The sequence below is a fragment of the Lemur catta genome, chromosome 20 (assembly GCF_020740605.2).
Source record: "Lemur catta isolate mLemCat1 chromosome 20, mLemCat1.pri, whole genome shotgun sequence".
In the NCBI taxonomy this organism is placed as follows: Eukaryota; Metazoa; Chordata; class Mammalia; order Primates; family Lemuridae; genus Lemur; species Lemur catta.
In genome coordinates, this window is record NC_059147.1 from 4,320,542 (window position 1) to 4,346,088 (window position 25,547).

General features: G+C 45.5%; 1 protein-coding gene across 5 annotated transcripts in view; it reads right to left on the minus strand.

The window, feature by feature from the left end:
• ABCC11 (ATP binding cassette subfamily C member 11) overlaps positions 1-23,106 on the minus strand; it is a 66,529-nt gene extending 43,423 nt beyond the window's left edge. For 3 of the 5 annotated variants that reach the window (XM_045533777.1, XM_045533775.1, XM_045533774.1), the window contains exons 1-9: positions 22,946-23,100; positions 18,475-18,622; positions 16,850-17,083; positions 13,101-13,274; positions 12,112-12,259; positions 11,807-11,955; positions 10,893-11,000; positions 8,774-9,031; positions 810-881 (exon numbers count right to left, since the gene is read on the minus strand). In XM_045533777.1, coding sequence (XP_045389733.1) covers positions 810-881; positions 8,774-9,031; positions 10,893-11,000; positions 11,807-11,955; positions 12,112-12,259; positions 13,101-13,274; positions 16,850-17,083; positions 18,475-18,622; positions 22,946-23,031 — 1,377 coding nt within the window. In that variant the 5' untranslated portion in view covers positions 23,032-23,100. Of the gene's footprint in view, positions 1-809; positions 882-8,773; positions 9,032-10,892; positions 11,001-11,806; positions 11,956-12,111; positions 12,260-13,100; positions 13,275-16,849; positions 17,084-18,474; positions 18,623-22,945 lie in introns of all 5 variants that reach the window. The other 2 variants (XM_045533773.1, XM_045533776.1) reach the window with 2 other exon arrangements.
• Positions 23,107-25,547: the final 2,441 nt, after the last annotated feature.

The window sequence follows — 25,547 nt, forward strand, 5'->3', positions numbered from 1 at the left end:
AGGAGGAGCTGAGGGAAGAGCCACATAAAGGAAGGGAAACTGCTAGTTCTCCCAGCACCCTGGGAAGGGGGGACACTGTGCAAAGGGAGGGGAGGAAGAGAGAGAAGCCGCAGGGCACTGAGGCTGAGGGGGAAGGGCTGGTGAGAGAGAGGACGTGGCCATTAATACACAACAGGTGTTGTGGGTGTTTGCCGTTGTCAGTACCAGGTGTGCAATGTGACTGCAAAGGATTCGGGGGATGGGTTTGGAGCAGGGACGTGTGAACCACGTGTCTTCACGAGCACAGACGAAGCAGACCTGAAACACGCCCACGGCAGATGGCATTGGGGACCTCACATCTCCAGGGGAAGGGCACCAGCAGACAGGCAGATGCCACTGCTGGGGTCTGAGTGAGACTGGGGCCTCCCCACCCCCTCCTTCTCCCTCTTTCTCCCCATTTCGCTCTGCACGCTGTCCCACTCCTCGACAGTGTGAGTTTGGCTTCATAAAATGATTCTTGTTACCATGTTAACTTGGACACAGCCTGTATCACCCAGAGAACAGGAGAGCATGCATCTCCAGGCGATCTCAGAGGCAGCTGGCCCACCATGAGTGTTGCCTTGGGTGGGGAGAAAGCGCCACTGAAGGGGAGCATCTTTATAACTCCCCTCCCCCGTTGGTGCACGCACAATCATTTTCAGTTTATAAAAATCCCACTTGCTCGGACCCCTGTGAGGAAGAGAGTGGCAGGAGCCTGACTGGAGGACAGCAAGCTTGGGTGCGCCTGGACTGCCCGTGGCTGGGCATGCCTGTGGCCGCGAGTCACTTACCTCCCCCAGGATGGCCGACAACAGGCTGCTCTTGCCGCTCCCTGTGTTGCCGCAGATCCCTAACATCGTCCCCTGCAAAGCCAAGAAGGACAGACAGGAGTTGGGACAGCACAGCCTTCCCACTTGCCCAGGGTAGGTCGACTATTTGAACACAAAGTGACAAACTGAAAACAAAATATACACAACCCAAGACCCCTCAGGCAAGCGAAGCTCAGGCGGATCTTTGAGTTCAGTCTATAAAGGGAACAGGCTAACCCGAGAGGAAGGAAATCACGGGGAGTGGCAGAGAGCTCCAGAACACAGATGGCAAGACACCTGAATTCCAGATAGGCATCCACCCTACTCTGTAATCCTGGGAAAGTCACTTAGCCTCTCTGAACCTCAGCTTTTTCATCTGTAAAAGGGGGATAAAGAAGCCAGCATCACAGAATTTATGCACGCGTTCAACCCTTCATCCATCATTCACAGGTCAAATGGTGATTCGAATTTCCTCTATGCACCAAGTAATGAAGGAAAAACTCTCATTGAGCTTATACTCTAGTGGAGCCAGGGGACACAAATAAATAACTCAATTAATTAAATCAAACCGTAATAAGTGAAATAAATAAAGTGAAATCAGCTACTATGACAGAGAATTGGGAGTTAAGGCAATTTTAGATGTGTCAGCCAAGAAGGCTTCTTTAGAGCAGGTGTCATTGCAACTTAGCCCTGAATGCCAAGAAAGAGGGAGACACAGGAAGATCTAGAGCAAGAGTGTTCCAGGATTTGGGAAGAAGAAGTGCAAAGGTCCTGAGGCCAGGACAAGGTTGACAAGTCTGTGAAGCTGGTGAGTAGGAAGTGGATAGGAGAAGAGGTCAGAGGTACAGGTAGATATTTGGAGAAAACCTGGGTGCTGTCCTCGGGGTACTGGGAAGTCACTGAAGGGTTTAAGCAGAACAGTGACTTGAATTGGTTAATGTTTCAGAAAGGTCCCTCTGTCTACTGCATGGCAGTGGATTATAAGAGGGCAAAAGTGGAAACAGACTCCGGTCGGGAGGTTCCGGGAACGGCCCGATGGTGGCTGGGGCCAGAGCAGTGCAGGGGGCCAGGTAGAAGGTGGCTGGGCGCAGCAGAGGTGTTCAATAGAGCTGGCAGACTGGATTGGTGGGAGGGAAGGAAAGGAATCAAGTTTGACGTCCAGGTCCTTGACCACTGGAAGGACAATGGTTCCTCCTGAGGTGACGTGCACGTGCTCCACACACCCCACAGCCTCCTGCCTCCACTGAGAGGGCCCACCTCCCTGGTGACAGATCTGTGGCACAATTGCCCTGCCCCTCCCCCTTACCAGCTACAGCCCGGCAGCACCGCTCCGGGGGCTCGGCCCCAGAGGTCCGCACCCTGCATGCCCCATGCTGTGTCCTGGGAGCCCTGCAGCTGCCCGTCCTCCGCACTCTCCCCCGCGCAGGCCTGAAGCACGCCTGCCCTGCCCCTGCTTGAGCATTCCACCGGTGACCCAGGGGTCAGCCTTCCCTTCCCTATCACAGCCAGTGCCTGAACCCAGAGGGGCCAGAGGTCAAGTTCACCAGCCCAATTCCAGTCTAGCCCCCGACCCCAGGTCTCAAGTACACCATCCACGGGTCTGGAGATTGGGGATTACCTAATGCAGTCCACCACAGCTAGCACCTGAACACTTTCCCAGGGGCCTGAGGTTGGGTTGACACAAATTGCCAGAAATACCAAAGCTGGCACCGACCTGCACACGCTGGAGGGCAGGGCACCTCCCTCTCTGTACAGAGTCGCAGTGTCCCCTGCAGAGGAGAACACAAAGCTGTCTGTTTCGGGCTAACGGAAGAGTTTCTGCCCCAGAACCATTTAGGCAGAGAGCTGTGGGACAGGTGTTACCCGCAGCTCGCAGTGGCACTGTGGCCTGGAGATAGATGACAGCATCTGGCTGAACCGAGAGTCACAAGCCCCAGGACAGGGGCACGTTAGGGAAGCAGATCACAGTCCTGCCAGCCTACGATGCGGAGATGGTGCGGCGCCCCCACCCCACGGAGACCTCAGCCTGCTTAACCAGGTGCCTCCCCCCACCCCCACCACTCCTGTCGTGCTGCAGCCTGCACTCCCACTGCAGCATCTGGGGGCAAGCTCGGCAGCCCGGCCCCCACCTGCTGCGTCCCCGCTTCTGGGGCTGAGCAGGGAACTCAGCCTGATCCAACAGAGACCCCTCCCAGCAAACAAAGATCAAACACCTACCCATCAGAAAGTAAATTCAAAAATAAGAAATGACAGCTTCTCCAGATGAGAAGGAACCGGTGTAAGAACTCTGGCAGTATGAGAAAACAGAATGTTTCATGATCCCCAAAGGATCATACTAGCTCTCTAGCAATTCCACTGTAGCTCATTCTACCCTACACCTGTGGAATGTGCATTCTTTTCATCAGCGCATGGAACATTTTCCAAGATAGACCATATATCCCAACCAAAATGGAAATTCTGAAATGACGCATAAAGAATTAAAAATATGGATTGTAAGGAAACTCAATGAGATACAAGGAAAAGTTGAAATCCAATGCAGAGAAACCAGAAAACCAATTCAGGATATAAATAAAAATTTTACTAAAGACATAGAATTAAAAAAAAAAAACACAAACAGAACTTCTGATAATGAAAGCCTCATGGAAAGAATTACAAAATGCTGTTGAAAGGTCAAGCAATAGAATTGACCAAGTATGAAGAAATAATTTCAGAGTTTGAAAACAGGTCTTTCGAATTAACCCAGTCAGACAAAAATAAAGAAAAAATGACTTTTAAAAACTGCACATAGCCTTCAAGAAATATGGGACTATGGGAAGTGTCCAAGCCTATGAGTCATAGGTAATCCTGAGGGAGAAGAGAAAAAAAAAAGTGTGTGAAACGTATTTGAAGGAATAATTGAGGAAAACTTCCCTGGTCTTATAAGAGTTTTAGATATCAAGATACAAGAGGTTCAGCAAACACTACAGAGATGCATTGCATGGAGGTCTTCACCAAGGCATATAGTCCTCAGACTATCTAAAGTCAACGTGAAGGAAAAAATTTTAAAAACAGCAAGACAAAAATATCTAATTACCTACAAAGGAAAGCCCATCAGACTAACAGCAGACTTCCCAGCAGGAACCTTATAAGTCGGGAAAGATTAGGGTCCTATTTTCAATAATTTCAAAGGAAAGAACTGTCAGCCATGATGTTTGTATCCTGCTAAATTAAGCTTCATAAATGAAGGAGAAATAAGTCTTTCCCAGACAAACAAATACTAAGGGAATTTGTCATCACTAGACTGGCCCTATAAGAAATGCTCAAGGGAATTCTTAACATGTAAACAAAAAGTTGATATTCATTATCACAAAGATAGATGCAACAATAAAAATCACAGGTCTTATAAAATAATTACACAATTGAGAATACAAAGCAATTAGGTAACAATTAACATTATAACAGAACAAAAGCTCACATATCTATATTAATTTTGAACATAAATGGACTAAATGCCCCACTTAAAAGATATATATTGGTGCAAAGGATTAAAAAAAAACAGAACTGAAACCTATGTTCCTATAAGAGACTCACTTAACTAATAAAGACTTTTATAGACTCAAGGTGAAGATGTGGAAAAGATATTCCACTCAAATAGAAACCAAAAGTGACCAAAAGTAGTTATACTTAAATCAGATAAAACAGAATTTAAATCAACAATAAAAAAAGACAAAGAACATTATAATATAATGATAAAGGGATCAATTCAACAAGAAGATTTAATAATCCTCAATATATATGCACTCAACTGGAGCACCCTGATTCATAAAACAAATATTACCAGACCTAAGAAAACACACAGACCACAACACACTAATAGTGGGTGACTTCAAGTCCCTGCTGACAGCACTAGAAAGATCATAGAGGCAGAAAATGAACAAAGAAACACTGGACTTAAACTGGACTCTAAAAACAAAGGGACCTAACCGATATTTACAGAACATTCTACCTACAGTTTCATCAGTGCATGGAACATTTTCCAAGATAGACCATATATTAGTGCAAAAATTAAGTCTCAATAAATTTTAAAAAATAAGAATCATATCAAGTATCTTCTCAAACCACAGTGGAATAAAACTAGAAAATGAGTTCCAACAGAAACTCTCAGAATTATACAAATACATGAGATTAAACAACCTGCTCCTGAATGATCTTTGGGTCAATGATGAAATCAAGTGGTAATTAAACTATTTTATGAAACAAATGAAAATTGTGACACAACATATCAAAACCTCTGGTATACAAAAAAAGCAGAGCTAAGAGGGAAGTTTATAGTGTTAAATGCCTACATCAGAAAGATTGAAAAATCACAAATTAACAACAAAATGTTGCCCCTTAAGGAACTAGAAAAAAAAGAACAAACCAAACCCAAAGCTAGCAGAAGAAAAGAAATAACAAAGATCACAGCAGAACCAAACAAAATTGAGACTAGAAAAAAAAAATACAAAGGATCAACAAAATAAAAAGTTGGTTCTTTGAAAAGATAAACAAAATTGAAGATCACTAGCTAGATTAACCAAGAAAAGAAGAGAGAAGATTCAAATAAGCTCAATCAGAAATGAAAAGGAGATATTACAACTCAAACCACAGAAATATTAATATAAAAGACCATCCAAGACCACTATGAACATCTCTTTGTAACCAGAAAACCTAGAGGAAATGTATAAATTCCTGGAAAAATACAACCTCCCAAGGTCAAATAAGGAAGAAATAGAAATCCTGACCAGACCAATAACAAGTAGTAATGTTAAATCCATAATAAAAAATCTCTTAATTAAAAAAAAGCCCAAGACCAGACAGATTCACAGCTGAATTATATCAGATATACACAGCAGAACTGGTACCAATCCTACTGAAACTTTTCAAAAAGATCAAGAAGGAGGTAATCCTTCCTAATTCATTCGATGAAGCCAGTATCATCTTGATACCAAAGCCAGGAAAGGATGCAACAAGAAAAAAAGAAAACAACAGACCAATATCCGTGAAGAACATAGATCCAAAAATCTTCAACAAAATAGTAGCAAACCAAATCCAACAGCACAAGAAAAAGACACTATATCACAAACAAGTGGGTTTTATCCGAAGGATGCAAAGATGGGCTATGCAACATATCAACATGTGTAAGTCAATAAAAATAAATGTGATTCACCACAAAAGCAGAATTAAAAACAAAAACCATATAATCATCTCAATAGATGCAGAAAAAGCATTCCGTAAAATCCAGCATCCTTTCATGATAAAAACCCTCAATAAACTAGTCCTAGAAGGAACATACCTCAAAATTTTAAAAGCCATACATGACAAACCCACAGCCAACATCACACTGAATGGGGAAAAGTTAATACCATTGCCCCTAAGAACTGGAACAAGACAAGGGTGCCCACTGTCACCACTCCTATTCAACATAGTACTGAAAGTCCTAGCCAGAGAAATCAGGCAAGAAAAAGGGCATCCAAATTGCAAAAAGAAAGTCAAATTACCTCTGTTTGCTTATGATATGATCTTTTACCTAGAAAACCCTAAGAATAGCTCCAAAAGACTGATAGAGTTGATAAATAAATTCAGTAAAGTGTCAGGTTCCAAAATCAATGCACACAAATCAGTAGCATTTCTATATACCAGTAACAAGCAAGCAGAGAATCAAATCAAGAACTCAATGCCGTTTGCAATAGCTGCAGAAACAAATAAGCAAACAAACAAACAAACAAAAAACCTAGGAATATATTTAACCAAGAAGGTGAAAGATCTCTACAAGGAGAATTACAAAACACTGATGAAATAAATTGTAGATGACACAAACAAATGGAAAAACATCCCATGTTCATGGATCAGAAGAATCAATATTGTTAAAATGACCATACTGCCCAAAGCAATCTACAGAATCAGTGTGATTCCTATCAAAATACCAATGTCATTTTTCAGGGAATTAGAAAAAACAATCCTAAAATTCATATGGAACCAAAAAAAGAGCATGAGTAGCCAAAATAATCCTAAGCAAATGGAACAAAACTGGAGGAATCACAATACCTGACTTCAAATTATACTACAAGGCCACAATAACCAAAATAGCAGTGTACTGGTATAAAAATAGACACATAGATCAATGGAACAGAATAGAGAACCCAAAAATAAAGCCATGTACCTACAACCAACTGATCTTCAACAAAGCAGACAAAACATACACTGGGAAAAGGACACCGTATTCAATAAATGATGTTGGGGCAATTGGATAGTCATACGCAGAAAAATGTAACTAGATCCCTATCTCTCACCATATACAAAAGTTAACTCAAGATGGATTAAAGACTTAAATGTAAGACCTGAAACCATAGAAATTCTAGAAGAAAACCCAGGAAAAATTCTTCTGGACATTGGCCTAGGCAAATAATTTATAACTAAGACCTCAAAAGGAAATCCAACAAAAACAAAAATAAACAAATGGGACTTAATTATACTAAAAAGCTTCTGCACAGCAACAGAAATAATCAACAGAGTAAACAGACTACCTACAGAATGGAAGAAAATATTCACAAAGTATGTATCCAGCAAAGTACTAACACCCAGAATCAAAAAGCAATTCAAACAACTTAGCAAGAAAAAAAAACAAATAACCCCAATAAAAAGTGGGCAAATAACATGAACAGACATTTTTCAAAAGAAGATATACAATGGCCAACAAACATATGAAAAAATGTTCAACATCACCAATCATCAGAGAAATCCAAATTAAAACCACAATGAGATACTATCTTAATCCAGTTAGAATGGCCTTTATTAAAAAGTTAAAAAACAATAGCTGTTGGCACAGATGTCATGAAAAGGGAACTCATACACTATTGGTGAGAATGTAAATTGGTATAATTTCTATGGAAAACAGTACAGAGACTTTGCAAAGAACCAAAAGTAGATCTACCATTCGATCCTGCAATCCCACTACTGGTTATCTACCCAAAGGAAAAGAATTCATATCAAAAAGATACCTGCACTCATATGTTTATCTCAGCACAATTCATGACAGCAAAGATATGTAATCAACCCAAGTGTCCAACAACTGATGAGTGAATAAAGAAAATATAGTGTGTACACACACACACACACACACACACACACACACACACACATACATATCATGGAATACTACTCAGTCATAAAAAGCAATGGAATAATGTCATTATCCTAAGTGAAGTAACTCAGGAATGGAAAATCAAATACTGCCTGTTCTCACTTACGAGTAGGAGCTAAGCTATGGGTACACAGGGTCTCACAGAGTGGAATAATGGAATTATAGACCCCAAAGTGGGGAGGGAGGAAGGGGGTGAGGGACAAAAATTTACATCAATGTACACACTTTAGGTGATGGGTATATTAAAAGCCCAGACTTCAGCACTATACAATATATCCATGCAACAGAACTCCACTTGTACCCCCTAAATCTGTTGAAATAAAAGTATATTTATCCAAATAGATAATAGAGAAGAGAAGAACAGAGGGAGAGCAGAAGAGAGCAGGAAGAGCCCTTATAAACATCAGGCAGAGAAGGAGCCAGATATAAAGGGAGTTTACAGAATACACACAGGGCAGTGCTTGGCACATACCAGGAGTGTCATTAATGTTAGTTTAGTCTCCCTCTCCTCCTTTCTGTGCCCTTGGTCCTTCTAAGGACCAGCACATAGTACTCTCAAATTATTTTGGTCTTGCCTATTCCAAAGAAAATTTAGAGTATCAATTAATTTATACTAAAATGTGAAAGACTTCTTGTGTTTGCCCTCCATGAAAAATTTGTATTTTAAAGGGAGATCTTAACGAGGACAGTTTTTAAGCAAGGAAATGGTAGGGCATCTGGCCAACCTTCTATCCTTAGGCCCTGAGAGTCTGGCAGCCAGCCTGCCTGCCTGCCTTGTCCAGGCTACCTTTGACACCATCAGGTTGATCTTGTGCAATGCTGGGCCCAGGCTGTACTCTTTGTCCTCTGGCCTGAGGGCATCTAGAGGCGGCTGAGCCCTGGTCATCCCCTCAGAAGCATGCCTGTTCTCCAGCTCCAATGCCCCATTAACAATCCCAGGGCAGGTCTGTCTCCATGACAAGGTAGCATCCTCCAAAACCAGAGCTTTGCTAGGGTCTTGCAATTCCTGGACATAGGAAACAGGACTCTCCTGGAGGAAAAATTTCTGTAAAGACAAAAAGAAAGGGAAGGGAAAGGAATTCAGTTCTTTAGTGCAGTAGCAACGTGCACCCAATTTTACTGGCCGGCCGGTTGGTATGGTTTAATGAGGCAAGTTTCTGCTGGTAAAAATTCTAGATCAGTGTTTTCCAAATTCCAGACCCTAGGCCACGCTTCCATACCCGCACACCACCTGCACCGCCCGCTGACTGAGGCCTAACCTGCATTAGCCTCATCCTGAGTGATAACAGCTGTTGACTCCTAGGATTGGTGTTTTTCTAATTAAATTTCATTTATAGCTATTGAAAATAAAAAGGTCTGCCTGTGTCCCACACAGGGGGAAATGTCATGTGGGTCACACGTTTGAAAACATGACTATTGGCAGGTGACTGTTGGAGACCCCACGGCTCCAGCCCCCTGTCTGTAAAACACAGAGGCTGAACCACATGAATCCTTGCAAAATGGGTGGGTGCGGAATATGGTCCCACTGAAGTCAAGTTGTATTCACATGTCCCCACCTGGAGAAATGCTTAGAAAGAGATCTAAAAGGATACTATTGACATTTTGGACATCATTACCCATCCTCCCTAGCCCTGATTGTAGCTTCCTAATCTCTGCCCACTCCACGGGTGAAAACAGGCACAGAGGAGAGAATGGGCGGGAGAACCCAGCAGGCCCTCGGGGGGGGGGGGGGCGGGGGGGGAAGGCAGCACAGAAGCCGCTGGGAAGTTAAGGAAGCTCCCAGGGCTGTTGATAAAGAACTGTCATTGTGTTACTCAAACAAGCCAAGTTCATTCCAGCCTCGGGCCTTTTGCACTTGCAGCTGCTTCTGCCTAGTCATCATTGCTCAGCTCAAAAGTCACTTCCGCACAGAGAGCTTCCCTGACCAGCCTGTCCACAGCCTGTCCCTAACCCTAACCCTAACCCTAAGCCCCCAGCCCTCCCCAGTACATTCTCTAGAACATCACACTGTTTTATTGGAATCATAGCTCTTCACGTGATATGATATAATCCTCTTTGATCATTAATTTACTTGTTAATTGTCTGTTTCCACCACCAGATCAGAACTCCCTGAGAGCAGGGCCCCTGCTGGTCACACGCAGTGGAGTGGTCTCCGTACCCAGCACGGGCTAGGTGCTCAATAAATGTGTTTTTAATAAATGAGTGAATGAATAAGTTGAGGACTGCATGCATTAAAGTGGGATGACTATAAAATGGCTTTTTAAAAATTGGTTTAGATTAGGGTTTTCACATTCAGATACCTGTTGGGGCAAGACTAGCTGTATAAATCAGCAAAGTAGACCATTTCTAAGATGATAAATAGTAGTAAAATGCAGCCCCAGGGTTGGAGCCACGGCAGGGCATGGTGGGGTCTACAGCACCCTGTCTCTAAATGCCCCCTCTAAACAGGGCAGCTATCACCTCTGCTGCAGCCACTTGTGGTCATAGGAGAATATGGTCCAGTGTCACCAGATCTTCTGATAATTCAAGAGAATTCAGAAATCTTGATTTTCATATAAAATGTCCAGGTTTTTTAAATGCTAGCAACAGATATGATGTTTTTAAAAACCAAAACTATGTGGGTAACCCTACACAAACCTGGATACAGTCTGCAGACCACCTGCCTGAGACCTAGCTTGGATACATTACCCTAAGTTCTCCCTGGGTGCTGTGATGCAGCGTGATTCATCTGTCTTCCAGCCCCCACACCAGCCTAGGCACAGGAGGGCACTGAGCTAGCCAGTCCCTCTCTCTACCTGGGCTGGGCTCTGCCTTGGACAAGGGATACCTTCAGGAGGAACATCACGCGGGCTGAAGGCAAATGAGCACCCACAGAGGGCCATGCCGTCAGCCCTCTGACCATTTACCTTGAACCTCTCCACCGCAGACTTGGAATTCGTGAGGCCTTTGATTGCAAAGGGCCCATAGAACACTGCCACCCGAAGGGGATTCAAGGTCGCCACTGCAGTGAAGGCCTGGATGAGGAGGCGGAGGAGGCAGTGTGGGTTGCAGCCCTTCCTGCTTCCTCCATTCCCTGGGGCCCCTATCCCAGAGCCTCAAGTCACAAAGCCACCTTGCAGCTTCCAACAAGCAGCTCCTTCATTTGGAGGAGGCTAAGCTGGTGTTTGGGGACACTGGGAAGAGTGGGGGAAAGAGCACTTTCAGACTTCTCCAGGTGGTTTTTCTGGTGCATGCGTGAGCCAAGCAGAGGTGACAGCTGTCTGGAGCACACACAGGCCCTTGGCTACAGACGCTCAAATGCCCCCCTTCTTGCTTGGGGTGCACTCTCCCAGCCTCCTCAGTGGGATCACTACCTCCCCAAGAGCGGCCCCCTCTTGTTTTGCTCACAGAGTTAGGATTCCTAACCCTGGAGGGATTCCTAACCCTGGTCTGACCCTCAGAGCCAGGGTCAGACCACAGAGGAAAAGACCGAAGGAGCTACACATTTTTATTTAAGGTGCGTTTCCAGGGTCCTTATTTGGAAATCAGAGAAACTCCTCAATTCGAGATTCTTAACCTCCAGGCGTGTATCAGAATTGTCACACACCACCTCCTCCCCACCCCCAGATGATTCTGCTGTCCCTCCCTCCATAGCTGCTACCCAAAATGTCACTGTCTCAGATGGGTTGAGATGGAAGAAACCTAGAACACCCAAAAAGGCTGGAAAATCAAAAGCAATTTATAGGATCATTTGCAAAGCCTCCTAGCCTCTTGTGGGGTATGGGCTAGGAAAGGACACATGAGAAAATGGGGGAGAAAACAAAGCACCCCAAACACTTACTAATGAAGCTGTGAGTTTCCTTCCTAGGAATATGTGGATGAGGATCATGACTACTGAGGCCGCAGTCGGGGAGAGGAACAGGTTGGCCGTGGTCAGGCTCTGCAGCAACCCGCTCCTCTCTAGCAGCGTCTTTTCCTTCCTTCTCAGGTCTAGAAGGTAAAAAAGAAATACACCAAAGATAACCACAAGAACACCCTCCAGAGCACAGCACAGTCCCCAAAGCAAGAAAGAAATCCTCAGACGGTGAGAGGCTTGGCCCAGCAGGATATTAGCGGGCTCTGAGCAGAAAGGCGGACTTCTTATACCTTTAATTATTTTTGCAAATGGTTTCTCCCAGGTGTACAGTTTGATCAGCTTCATGCAAGTGAGAAGTTCACTGGTCACCCGGATGCGCTGGTCGCTGACCTGGGATGTGCGGTGCTGCGTCTTCAGGACCACTCTGGTCATGAGCACCTGCGGTGGGTGCGGCAAGCGCGCTGCTGTGCAAGGGCTGCTTTTGACAGGGCGGAAGAGGCCAGCCCGGCACAGCAGGACAGCTAGGAGCATTTGCAAAGGTAAGCTCCAACGTGGACTGAATACCAGGTTTAATTCTGTGCTGGGTGAATCCGCTGCAACTCTCAGTGTCAGGCCCCTGCTGAGGGTTTTCCAGTGGGAGCTCCCGGGCCACTGTGCCTTGGGGCACCGGGGGCCTTTCTCTCCTAAATTCCAAGCCAGGCTGTGGGTAACTAAACTGAAACTAAACAGCAATGGCTCCCCTGCCTTCTGGAACCCTAAACCCTCTAATAATTACAATCACCTTTTGATCATGGTGACTTTGTTCAGGGAGGAAAACATTTAATTTCCATAATTCAGAGCACACATAATCCAAGAGTTACTTCTGTATTGCCCAATTTTAACTCACTTGTTTCTTTGGCAGCAAATGTGCTTCCCTTTCCCCATTATATTGTGCTCAGCCAAATGGCAAATACCACATGCATTATTCCATCAGCACATTCCGGGTAGAAGAAATGGAACAGAAATCTTACAGAGATTATTTACCAAGGAAAATCTGTGAAGCAGATAATCTCCCATAGAAACCTACAAAGTAGACCTCGCACATAATGCTCAGTTCTTATTTATTAACCAAACACTGCATCCAGAGAACAGCTTGAGATGGGAACTGAGCTGCACCTTAGCCACAGTGGCATGAACCGTCTGCAACAGTCAGGATTCCCACTCGGGCATCTCGGGTGGCAGGGCCCTGGGCGTTCTGGGGAATGCTCGGCGTCAGCCGGGTGGCAAAGGGAAACCTTACCTCCAGCGGGAAAATCAGGAGATAGCAGAGAGTGGCAAAGAGCGCAGTGGGCCCAAGAATGAGGCAGATGCAAACGGTGCAGACGACCAGGGACATCCCGGCGAGCAGCACCAGGGGGCCGTAGTACACCCCCTCGAACAGGTAGTTGAGGTCGCTGGTGAAGAAGTTGATGGCCTGTAAGACAGCAAGCCTGTGGGCACAGGTGTCACCTCCCCAGGTGCCCAGAAGGTTCCCCAGCAGGAAGCCTTGGCAGGCAGGTCGGAGAGGAGAAGGGGCACCTCAGGTTCACGTGTTCTTTCGACTGGCTGTGTGGCCCGCAAGGAGCTACTACTCTGAGCTTCAGCTTCTCCTTCTGTAAAGCTGGAATAATTACATGGTTTCTGTGAGAATTTCAGTGAGATGTAAAGTGTCTGTACACACAGAATGTACTCAATAAAAAGTATTCTACTAACATTGTTACTAATATCCAGATTCCAAAGAATTGCTTCTGTTCCACTCTTCTGTTCTGTTCTATTCTATTCGACTACTACTAACAATATTAACTGAATTTTCTAGGCAGGAGCTGAGTTATCTTCTTTCTCCTTCTTTTCCTTCTTTTTTCCCATAGATTCTTCTGCCTCCTTTCCTTCCCCAACATATACTGCCTAGTTCAAAGCTAGATAAAAACTAACATTCCAAATCAAGACATCTTTAAGGAACCAATTCATTAATATCTTTTATAATTACCGATCTGAATCCCTTGAGAAGTGATTGTCTTTTAAGTTTAATCTAATCTCCTTCCAGTTCCCAGGATGTACCCTAGCCCGAGCCTTTAAAACTTTTTAAAGTGTATTAGGGTGCATAAGCTGGTATAGCCACTTTGGAGGGCAATTTAAAAGTATCTTTTAAAATTAAATATTGCACCAACCCTATGACCTGGCAATTTCATTTCTCTATGGAGAAACAGTCCCCGTGTTGGAGGAGACATACACGGATGTTCACTGCAGCACTGCTTATACCAGCCGAAGCCTGGAAGTGCCCTGAGTGTTCACTGGCGGGGAAAGTGAAGAAGCCCACCCCAAAGGTATTCGGTAGTACTGAGTCCTGGAGCTAACCCGTCAGAACTCATGTTCCAGACTTGGCATTTACGAACTGTGGAACCACAGACAAGTAGCTCAGTCTCTCCATCCCTCTGTCACCCCAGCAGTGACATGGGAAAATCACACAACCTACTTCGTCATGTTGTTTGAGAACTGTGTAGATAAGCTCATAAAGTACTTCATTTTGGTACATTGAAAGTACTACAATTACGATTAAGCATCACTGAAAAGGAATAAGGACTATCTGTGTGTGCTAACGTGAAAAGCTAAGTCGTAATGAGGAGGGGAAAAGCTACAAAACAACATGCATGATGTAGTACCATTGATATAAAAATTCCCCCCAAAGCTATATTGTACATTTTTCTATATATATATATATATATATATATATATATACATTTTTTTTTTGAGACAGTCTCACTCCATTGCCCTGGGCAGAGTGCCGTGGCATCAGCCTAGCTCACAGCAACCTCAAACTCCCAGGCTCAAGCGATTCTCCTGCCTTAGTCTCCCGAATAGCTGGGACTACAGGCATGCACCACTATGCCCGGCTAATTTTTTCTGTATATATTTTTAGTTGTCCAAGTAATTTCCTTCTATTTTTAGTAGAAACAGGGTCTCACTCTTGCTCAGGCTGGTCTTGAACTCCCGAGCTCAAGCGATCCTCCCACCTTGGCCTCCCAGAGTGCTAGGATTACAGGCGTGAGCTACTGCGCCCGGACAACCTATTGTACATTTTTCTATTCATAAAACTAAATTGGGCCGGGCGCAGTGGCTCACGCCTGTAATCCTAGCGCTCTGGGAGGCCAAGGCGGGAGGATTGATTGAGCCCAGGAGTTTGAGGTTGCTGTGAGTTAGGCTGATGCCACGGCACTCTAGCCTGGGTGACGGAGCAAGACTCTGTCTCAAAAAAACAAAAAAAAATCCAGCCTCTGGCACTTATCAATCAGGTGGCCTCATATAAGTTACCCACCCTTTCCTCGCCTCAGTTTCCTCCTCTGTGACAACAGGAATGATAACAGAACTTACCACACAAGAAGGATGTGAGAGGAATGACCAGGCTAAAGTAAGTAAAGCCCTTGGGACAATGTCTGGGTAAGAGTGAGTTAGGGCTTATGATGACCTTCCTGACATAAGGAGGTCGGAGGGCTGCCTGGACCCTGCAGCCGTCACGTCGGGAGGACAGGGCAGCCTCCGTGCGCAAGGCCTGACAAGGAACTAATGATAATCGTGCAGCTTAACACTCAGGAACAACAGCCGCCTGTCTACGTGCTAGCTACGCACGAACTCACTGAATCCTGGGCGACGAAGACCCTGGAGGTTGGTTTTATTATCATTCCACAGCTCCAGGGAGGCCAAACAAGGCACCTAAGGCTGTGGGACCAATAAAATGGTGACGAACGTTAATACTAGTGTGATTGCAGCACATACCTAATGTTTGTTAGCACTTGAGTTTCGGGAAAGCTGCAATTTCATGGCAATGGTTAAGTTAGCAGATGCCCTTTGGACAGCTGCCCTGCGTAAGGCGGTGCTGGGCCTTTGGAGGAGCGGAGTGGTGCATCTGAATGGGCTTCCGTCTTTGAAGAGGGCTCGTATTAGTGAGACAGCCAGATCCTTGCCCAGAAAACCTACAAGTGCTTAGTGGGGAGTGGTGGTCCAGGGTGCGGTTTGGAGACCCCATCATGACGGAGAGGGCATCTGCACTGGGCCTTGAAGGATGGGCGGGATTCCTAAAGGGCAGGGAGTGGGGGTGACGTGAGCAAAGTCACCAGGAGGTGGACACGTCTAGTATATTTGGGGACTGAAAGTGAGCCCAGCCGGATAGAAGGGAGGAAGCCAGCCTGGGGCTAGAGGAGAGGATATGGGAAGAGAGGAGGCTGGAAAGGGGCCGGTGGCAGATCACAGAGGGGTTTGGCTTCAGGGCAAGGAACCAAAGCAAAGCTGCCTTTTCTAAAAAAACAAAATGTCAGCTTCAATATAAAAACTATAAAAATATATAAGATCCATGCCCTTCAAGGTAATTGGTGAGCAATAGACAAATTTTAAAATGGAAATTTAACATGTAAAATTCCAATATCCCCATGACTACAGGTCATAAGTTAGCAGTCCCTTCCTCCTGGCTCTGTCAAGGTCTGTTATGTTGTAAGGGGAGCAAGAGTGAGAACTGACAGTGACAACTGCCAGGCAGGTGAAAGTATTCCTGTTTCGCAGATAAGAAAATGCAAACTCAGAGAGGTCATCTGATGGCTTTCCCCTAGAAGATTTCCCGAAGCCGTCAGGTCTTCCCATACCCTGACCCCCAGGTTGGCATACGGTATATGCTTTCCAATGTGCTTCTACTTGGGATTTCTATCTTTTTGTTCAGGGCTGTATCCCTGGGGCTTAGAAGTGAATCTGGCCCAGAATAGGCCTCAGCAACTATTTGTGGAGTGAATGATAAGCCTCTCTAACCTCTGCACGTAAGCGGCATCTCCCTGGGTTATGACTGACCTGCTTTCATGGCCCCAAAGCAACTGCTGATGGTTATCCACACTCAACCTAAGAAGTCTCTTCTTTGTCTTTCTTCCTCCTTTCTTAACCCCCTTTTGTGCCTCTCTTGGTCCCCAAGCAGTGACCTCGGGAGAAGGGGTGGGGAAGTATGATCTGGGATAGGCGGTCCTAGGCACTTACCTCACCCGAGGTGATGTGCGTTAGAGACTTAAATTGTATGAGCTTCTCAAAGGCAAAGGAGGAAATGGCCCCACGAAACCTGATGCCCGTGTGCTGGTTGATGATCCAACTGGAGCAAAGACTCACAGACTTCAGACACTCAGAGAGAAAAAGGGCAAGGCACAGTCCCACTCCATGGACGACGTCCCCTGACCGCTCTTCGGAGTAGTCTAGGATCTTTGGTATAATCAGCACCTGAAAGGAAATAGGAGTTCAGATCATTCAGATCATGTTTGATATTTGTTGCCTGAAAGAAGGATTGGGAGGTCTGGGTTAATGCTGGGGAATTGCTGAAGGATAGAAATTGACTCGAGCACAAGTCAGACTTCAAGAAGGTCAAGGTCCCCTTGGAGGAGACTTGGGAGTTCAGCTGACCTGGGTCTGAAACCCAGCCCTGCTACCTCAGAGCAGGCGCTGATGGGAACAGGAGGCACACACAAACTGGGAAATGGAGGAGTTAACAGAGTGGCTCTTTACAACTGTGTGGGCAGAATTTAGCAAGTCCAACAAGGAGTGGTGGAACACCATGGAGCTAGTGACAGCGGGGAACTGTTACCTCCCTAGACCCAAGGGGTGAGGGGAGGGTGAGGTTTGTGGGACCTCAAAGGGGGGTCATGCAGAGAGGTTCCCAGCCAGGAGCTCGGCAGCTAAGCTCCAGTGACAGGGAGAGAGGCAGCCTAAGTAGCAAATATCTTGACTTATTCTTCTCCCTGCCTCCAGTCCTCTATTGGAATCTCCCGCTGGTCAAACCCGACCACTCAGGGAGGCCCCAGTCACACGATCTACACTGGGACACAGGGCAGGGTGGAAAGTGGTGAGAATGATTTGGAGGGACGGATAGAGAATGCCCAGCACCCAGCTGTCACCAAACTCAGTCACCTCTGTGGTGTCATCGACTGCTGTTTCTTCCTGACCTATGTCCATTCTCCCCTTAGCTGGTAATAGTGCCTCAGTTTTCTTTTGGGGAGACGCTCACCTCCCCCACTGCATGCAGTCTAGGCCGGACTGTCCATCAAAGTACCCCACCCTTCTCTGGCCAACCGGTGGGCATGTGACCCCAGCTGGCCAATCAGCTCCTCTCTGAAATCAGAATCTTGGACTTAGGAACCAGAGTTGAGGAAATAAGACCACTCATCCCAGCCGTGGTACATGGAGACTGTTAGTTCCTGCGCCTACTTTCCCAGAGCTGCTTAGCCGTGTCTCTAAGGCCATGTTCTAAGTGCTTTATATACTCATCTCATTTAATGTCACCCTATAATGCAGGTAGGATTATGTTCTCCATTTTACACAGGAGGGTTTCCGCAATGTCTACCCCTGAGGGTGTCATGGGGTTCCATGAGAAAACCAAGGCACAGAAAGGGTGATTAAATTGCCTAAAGTCACCCAGCAATTAAGTGGCAGGGCCACTCCAGAGCTTACACTCCTAGCTACTCTGCTTTACTGTCTTGAAAAGGTCTTCATTTTCTAGACACTAACTGAGAGACAGAGACATCCCCAACTCCTGGCCTGGGCTGGAACATGCCCTCAGTTCAATTTCTAAGTCTCTGAAGCCTGGAGTCCCCCAAACCACCACGTCTGCCACTTACTGGCCCCAGTACACTCATGATCACGAAGCAGCAGGTCACAAGCAGATTGAAAATAATCCTTGTTCTCTGGAACCTCAGCATCACGCGAAACACTGAAGCCTTTTCAATCCCACACCTTGAGACTTCTTCTTCCCAAAGGCGGTGAAGCCTTGAAAAGAGGAAAATTGAACCAAGTGAAATCTCTTCGCACGTGTCAGCCAAAAGTTCTAGTTCTTGCCAGCTGGGAGTTTTGTTGCAGAAATTTGAAAGCATAACAAAAATAGAACAACATAGCAATCTCCCATATTCTAGAATTACCAACATTTTGACATTTTTGTTTCATCTTTCCTCCCTCTACTTTTTTTTTTCCTGAAGGATTTAAAGCAAATCTCAGACATCATATCATTTCCTCTGCAAATGCTTCAGTATGCGTCTCTTCCAGAAAAGGCCTTCTTTTTTAAACCATAGTAACAATAATTACTTAATGGAATTTAATGACTGGTCTGTATTCAAATTTCTCTAATACTAAAAAACAGGTTTTTACACTTAGTGCATCTGAATCAAGATCCAAAGTCTGCATTTAAAGGACAAATCTGACAGGCCTCCTGAGTCTCATTTGAATGTGTAAGAGTTTTCCTTCATCTGCATTTCTGTGTCATTGACTTGTTGAAGAAACTGAGTTATTTATCCTGTAGAATTTCCCACATTCTGGATTGGACTGATTGCATCTCCATGGTATCATCTAACATAATCTTCTACCTTCCATATTTCGTAATAGGTGGTTAGACCTAGAGGCTTAAGGAAATTCAGAACGCAAGCCATTTGGCAAAAACAGTTAATAGGTGATGCAGTACATTCCCTGCGGCCTCGCGTCAGAAGCCGCACAAGGTCTGGCATCCCACTTTTAGCAACGTCAAGGTAGATCAGTGTGCCAGGTGTGTCAGCCTGCCCTGCTCGTTACCAAATCCCCCGTCATTAATGACTATTGCCTGGAGCCACTTCCACTAGTGCTGGAAACATGATTTTTCTAATTCTATCACTATTTCTGTATTTAGTGGCTTGAATTGGTCTATAAAAAATAATTCCCTCACTATTTTATTGCTCTGAAATACAGTTAGCCTGGGAAATAGCCCAGGACTTTAATAATGTCGCTCTTCTTTGTGAATTAAGATTCATAAAACCCAGAACTTTGACTTCCAAGAAGTGCCTTCAATTATTTCAAAGTCCTCAAAAGGGTTCCCCAGTGTTGGATCACCCAATTAAAAGTATGTCCTTATTTTGAAATTCCAACCTAATCATGCCTAGGATGTTCGTGTTACACCAGCAAAATAGAAACAAAAACATTTTTGAAAAAAATGTGGTATACAATATAGTATTTCAAAGAGCATCAAAGAAGTTATCATGGGAAAATCAAAGATGTGCTGACTTTCCTATACTTTTTAATTTTGAATTATATTTGAGACAGGGGCAGGGGAGTGGACAATAGTTGCTGTGATGCTTATGGCTTCCAGAAGTCTTCATCTGGCCCTCGGATGCTTCCTGTGCATCCACAATCCAGGTTGCCTGTTGCAGTCCCTGTGTGGCAACTGCCCTTTTACCTTCTAGCTCCTGCTCCCATATGTACAGCACGTCTGTCTGGAGAGCAGCCTTCAGTGCTCATGGTGAGAACATCAAGGACTCTGTCAAAGGGCTCCAGGTGTCCCTGAAGCTTCTGCTCTGTACAGAGCAAGAGCATGGTGGGCAGAATAGCCTCCCTGACCGGACTACCCTTTGTCACCAAGGCCTGGCAGCATCGCTGCTTGTGCATGATCTCAGCTCCATCAGCTTCTGGCTCTCACCCCTGCCCAGAATCTCACCAAATCTCTCATGGCAAACAGTTCTAGCCTTTTCTACACCTCACTGCTCCAGTCTTGTACACTCATGCCCAACCTAAAACCTAAAGGGAAGAAACATCTTGAGAATCTTTTTGTCCTACATTTCTTCACCTGCAATCAAAATTCCAGGCTCTTTCTTTCCTCCTGAGTTATAAAACAACTACTCGCATCCCATGCCCACCAATGGATGAACCAGATAACTTGGAGGGTCTGAGTCCTAGCTCAGCAAAGCAAAAATATCCCTATGACACCTGTATGTTAGAGGATTTTCTTGCTTATGGATGACATTACTCAGGCCAAATCATGGGGCTACCTCTCCTCATTCTAGCTCTACCCCCAAACATACACAATCCACACAGACAACAAGCTCTAGAGTTGGTTCTACCTTGACCAAATGAATCCAAGTTTTCCATAGCCTGTCAATAACTCTCCTAGCAACTCTATCAATTTCTGGCCGTGATCACTAGACTCAGAATCAAAAGACTTGGTTTCAATTTGTATCTCCTCCATTCATTAGCTGTATGACTTAGGAAACATCATTTCATGTCTCTTAGTCCTCAGTTTTCCCACTTGTAAAATGGGTAAAATAATATTTGTTCTGTTTATTTCATAATACTATTGTGATGGTAAAAGGAGATAATAGATGGTGAAATGCTCTGTAACTGTGGAAAAATAAAAATATGAAGAATTATGATGGTAATTATAATAAAGATGATGGTGATACTGCTGGTGGTGGTGGTGGTAGTAGTGATGGTGGTGGTGGTAATGGTGCTGGTGGTGGTGATGGTGATGGTGGTGGTGCTGGTGGTGGTGCTGGTGGTGGCTATGCTGGTGGTGGTGATGGTGGTGATGGTGGTGATGGTGGTGGTGCTGGTGGTGGTGCTGGTGGTGGTTGTGCTGGTGGTAGTGGTGGTGGTGATGGTGGTGATGGTGGTGGTTGTGCTGGTGGTGGTGGTGATGGTGGTGATGGTGGTAATGGTGGTGCTGATGGTGCTGGTGGTGGTGGTGATGGTGGTGGTCATGGTGATGGTGACGGTGGTGATGGTGGTGGTGGTGGTGCTGGTGCTGGTGCTGGTGATGGTGGTGGTGGTGCTGGTGATGGTGATGGTGATGGTGGTGATGGTGGTGGTGGTGGTAGTGATGGTGATGGTGGTGGTGGTGATGGTGGTGGTGGTGGTGACGGTGATGGTGGTGATGGTGGTGGTGGTGGTGGTGGTGGTGATGGTGGTGGTGGTGATGGTGGTGGTGGTGGTGACGGTGATGGTGGTGATGGTGGTGGTGGTGGTGGTGGTGGTGATGGTGGTGGTGCTGGTGCTGGTGCTGGTGATGGTGGTGGTGGGGAAGATGCTTGTCAGTGTGTCAGCACATCCTCAAAGAAGCCAGAGTAGTTCTTGTGAAGAATCAGGTAAGATGCACCCCAGAACTCTGTTTGTTAAATGGTGAACATACAGAAGAAAAAAAAAGTCCTCTTCTCTAAAGGGGTGAACGTGTGGATAATTACTTTTTTCAAATAAATACCCAAAAATGGAGTGATTGCAAAAGTGTTGGTGGACAGACATTGTGAGTAATGACATTAAAAAGGCAGAATCAGTGAAGTGGAAGTGAATGAAGCAGATCAGGAGATCTTGTACTCACAATGGTCAGAGAAGAACAAGCAAACTGACATTTCACAGGTTGCCTGTCATGCATCAGGCACCTGTACAGGTACTGTAAACAGAATTTATCACCTGTTTTGTTTCTTACAACAATCCTATGAAGGACCATGAAACAGATTTTATGATCACTATTTCATACATAAAGACACAGGGCCTGGAAAGGACAATTTGTCTGACATCATAGTCGGTGAGAGGGGTGAGATTTTTACCAATATCTGGCATTATCCTAAAGATGTTTCCTGGAACCATTTTTTTTCTTAGTGAATAAGACTGAGAAGGAATGGGTCAAACTTTAGCCAATTTCTGTGTTTCATATTTTCTCAGTGCCTTAAATACACTAATTTGCTTTGTAAATCTCCAAGGCCTGGCTATAATATACAACATTTCACAAACTCCCCTGACCATTGAATGCTCTTTTCAAGGAGGCTCTTATTGGATTATAATTTCCTGAACACATTTGGAAACTTTCTCATTTTCTACCTGGTGTCTCTCATGAAGCAGCTAGAAGTAGGAACATGAATACAGGACATTTAAATCACATATTCATTTTTTTCACCATTTAATCCTCATATTACCTTGTGAAATTGCTGGTACAAGAAAGTTAGTCACAACCAGATGGTGGTGGATTGAGGATTAGGAGACTGGGCCATGTATCCAAATTTAATACTCAAGTACACCGCCGTTAAATGCCCGATCCAGGGGAGAAAACCAAAGGGACTCGAAGTGGTCATTTCTAACTTTCTTGGGCCCATACACTCTTCAGCAAATCCGATGGAAGATATGACTCCTTGCTCCAGAAAAAGATCGCCAGCCCGTATGTACAAAACATGTTACCGTTCCAGGAGATTCACAAACCAAGTTGTCTGAGGCTGGACTCTGCCTCCTGCCCTGCAGCATTTCTGGTTACAATCCCACCGAGAGATGGTCTTTAACCAATCCAGTGTCTTCCCAACATGACCCTACCTTTGGACATTTTTGGCTGAGGCATCATGAACTGACAACAAAGGGATGGTGTTCTCATCTAGGCGATTTCGTAAACCTCGGATCATGAGTGGGGTGAGCCATGACACTGTGACGTAGGAGAACAGGCCAGCGTTGTCCACGGGGTTAGGGGAAGGGAATCTAGCAGAGAGGTCATGGACAGAAAAAAAAAAAGAAGTCAAGCTCAAGATTTTGAAAAGATGAATTGTAATCATGTAAACTGTAAAAATCATAATGTGGTCATACAGATGTATACACAAATATCTTTTCATGACTTTATTATTTATAAGTTGAAAACCATAAACAACAAAAATACCCATTAACAGAGGAATTATTTAAACAGAAAGAGAGAAATTATGATAGACTCATACTATGGAATGCAATGCAGAAGTTTTTTAAAATAGAGTTGATTTATTTGCAGAAAATGGGAAAAGCTCCAAGCATCTTAAGCAAGAAAAATCAAGGCCCCTTGCAGATCAAAAAATTAAGTATATTTTTTACTTATGTAAAAACAGGAAAAAAAGAAGGAAAGCAGACAAAACAATATGCATGTTTATGTCAAATTATTAATAGTGGTTGACTTTGAAGAAGAAACTGGAATTGGCAAAGAAATAGAAAAAGAGATTGTCACTGCTTTAATTCTTCTGGGTTACTTCTACAAAAATAATAAAATAAAATAAAAAGTAAATAAAATGATAAGGTCTTATCTTTGAGAATGATTCACAAATTCAAAAAAATGACTGAATTAAGGTGTTGGGATTGTGAGTAATTTTTCTACTTTTTTAAAATTGCTTTTAAGGGTATATGTTTCAATGTGAAAAAAATTCAATTCAAAAAAAGATCAGGGGAGAAAGACGGGAAGATGCAAATGCCAATCGTGTGAGATTTCTTTTTCTGGGGGGTGCTATGGCATCTTTTCTCCATTCTCTGGCCCTTTATATACTCACAGCACCAGGACTGTGTGTGCTCAACAAGGCTGGTATGTGCCCTTACCAGGATGTTGGCGAAGGGAGGGAGAAAGCGTAGGGCAAGAGATTGTAAGAATACTGGTCATCTGTGATCACCAAAGATAGGGTGAGAATCTATCAGCCAATGCCAATAACCCCAAGGCCCAACAGGAACAATGTATTTATCTAAGATGAGATTGCCCAGGTGAACTAAAGCACCAAGCTTCTTTGTTCTTGGTGGAGATAACATCAGTTCAGTATAGTTACAATGCAGCTACTATGGATAGAAACTCAGGTTTTAAAAATGGGAAAACAGATGCAGTTTGTTGATAGATACAATCTTAGAAAACACTTTGAGGAGAAGAGGGAATTGCAGATACAAAATGAACTCGGTGGTGAGACACTGAAGAATCGGACTAGAAGAGCACCAAGGTCCCGTCCAGAAACGACAAACCAATGAACGCGGCTCGCTTGGGGAGTGCGATTCTGTGGCGGTCCCTGAAGCAAGGCTGTATTAAGTTAGAAAGCAGTTGGGGGATGATCGCATTAAATTACGATTTAGTGGACAAGTGTAAGTTGAAGGTATTTAAGTTTTAAATTTAAGGCTCACAGCTCTTTCCAGGGCTGTCCATTACCCCTAGGAGGAAGACGGACGTTTTTAACGAGGCCCGTGGGGGCCTGCGTGCTCCCCGGACGGCTGTCTGCCGCCGCGGCCGCGTTTCCCGGCCCGCCCGTCACCGCGCAAGGCTGCAGCCACACGGGCCTCCTCAGTCCCTGGGTGCGCCCCGCCTGTCCCTGCGCACAGAAGGGCTCTGCACACGCTGTCGCCACGCCCCAGCCGTTCTCCCCCGCTCCTCTTGCCTGCTCCACGCTGGTTTGTCCTCCAGCCCTCACTCAGTTTAAGTCACGCAGAACTCGTCAAGATGTCACAAGCCCACACTCGTTCATGGCACCTCCCTCAAACAGCCTGTAATGGCAGGTCTAGTGACGAGTTTACCTGCTCCCCGCCGTTCTCCCCCACGGGAGGCCCGGGATGGCAAAGGGCACGTCCGTCTTGCTCACGGCTACGCCTGTGCGGTCTAGCCCCGTGCTCGGTCCCTGGAGCGACGCGTGATGCCTGTCCCGCCCCCCACCCCCATGCGCCTCGGGCTGCCCTGCAGGGATCTGGCTGCAGGGGGACACGGCTGTGCAGGGACATAGTGAGCCGCCCTTGCGGAGGCCGAGGTGTGCGGTTGAGGGTCACCGCCCAGGGCAGACGGCCCCGCGCCCCGCGCTGCTCTCACCTGGGCCCGGGCCCCCCGGGGAGCGCGTCCGCCCTCCGCGCCGCCTCGGGCTCGCCCTCCTGCTCACGCCAGGGGCCGTCTTCCACGGTGTAAGTTTTCTTGGGAAAGAAAAACCAAAAAGGCACCAGTTTCAAATCTCATAAATACTGTCCTGAGGGAATGTTGGGCCGGCTGCCCACATCCGCCTCCTAAGGAAAGGCCCCAGGCCGGTCGGGCAGCACTTGCCGGGGCCTCGGGCCAGGTCACTCCACCCCCTGGAGTTTTACCTGGCAGTAAATGAGGCAGACAGAGATAGAAGGTGCCATAGTCACAGAATGGGAGACCAGGTCACCCTCTGAGGGTTAATCTACTAAA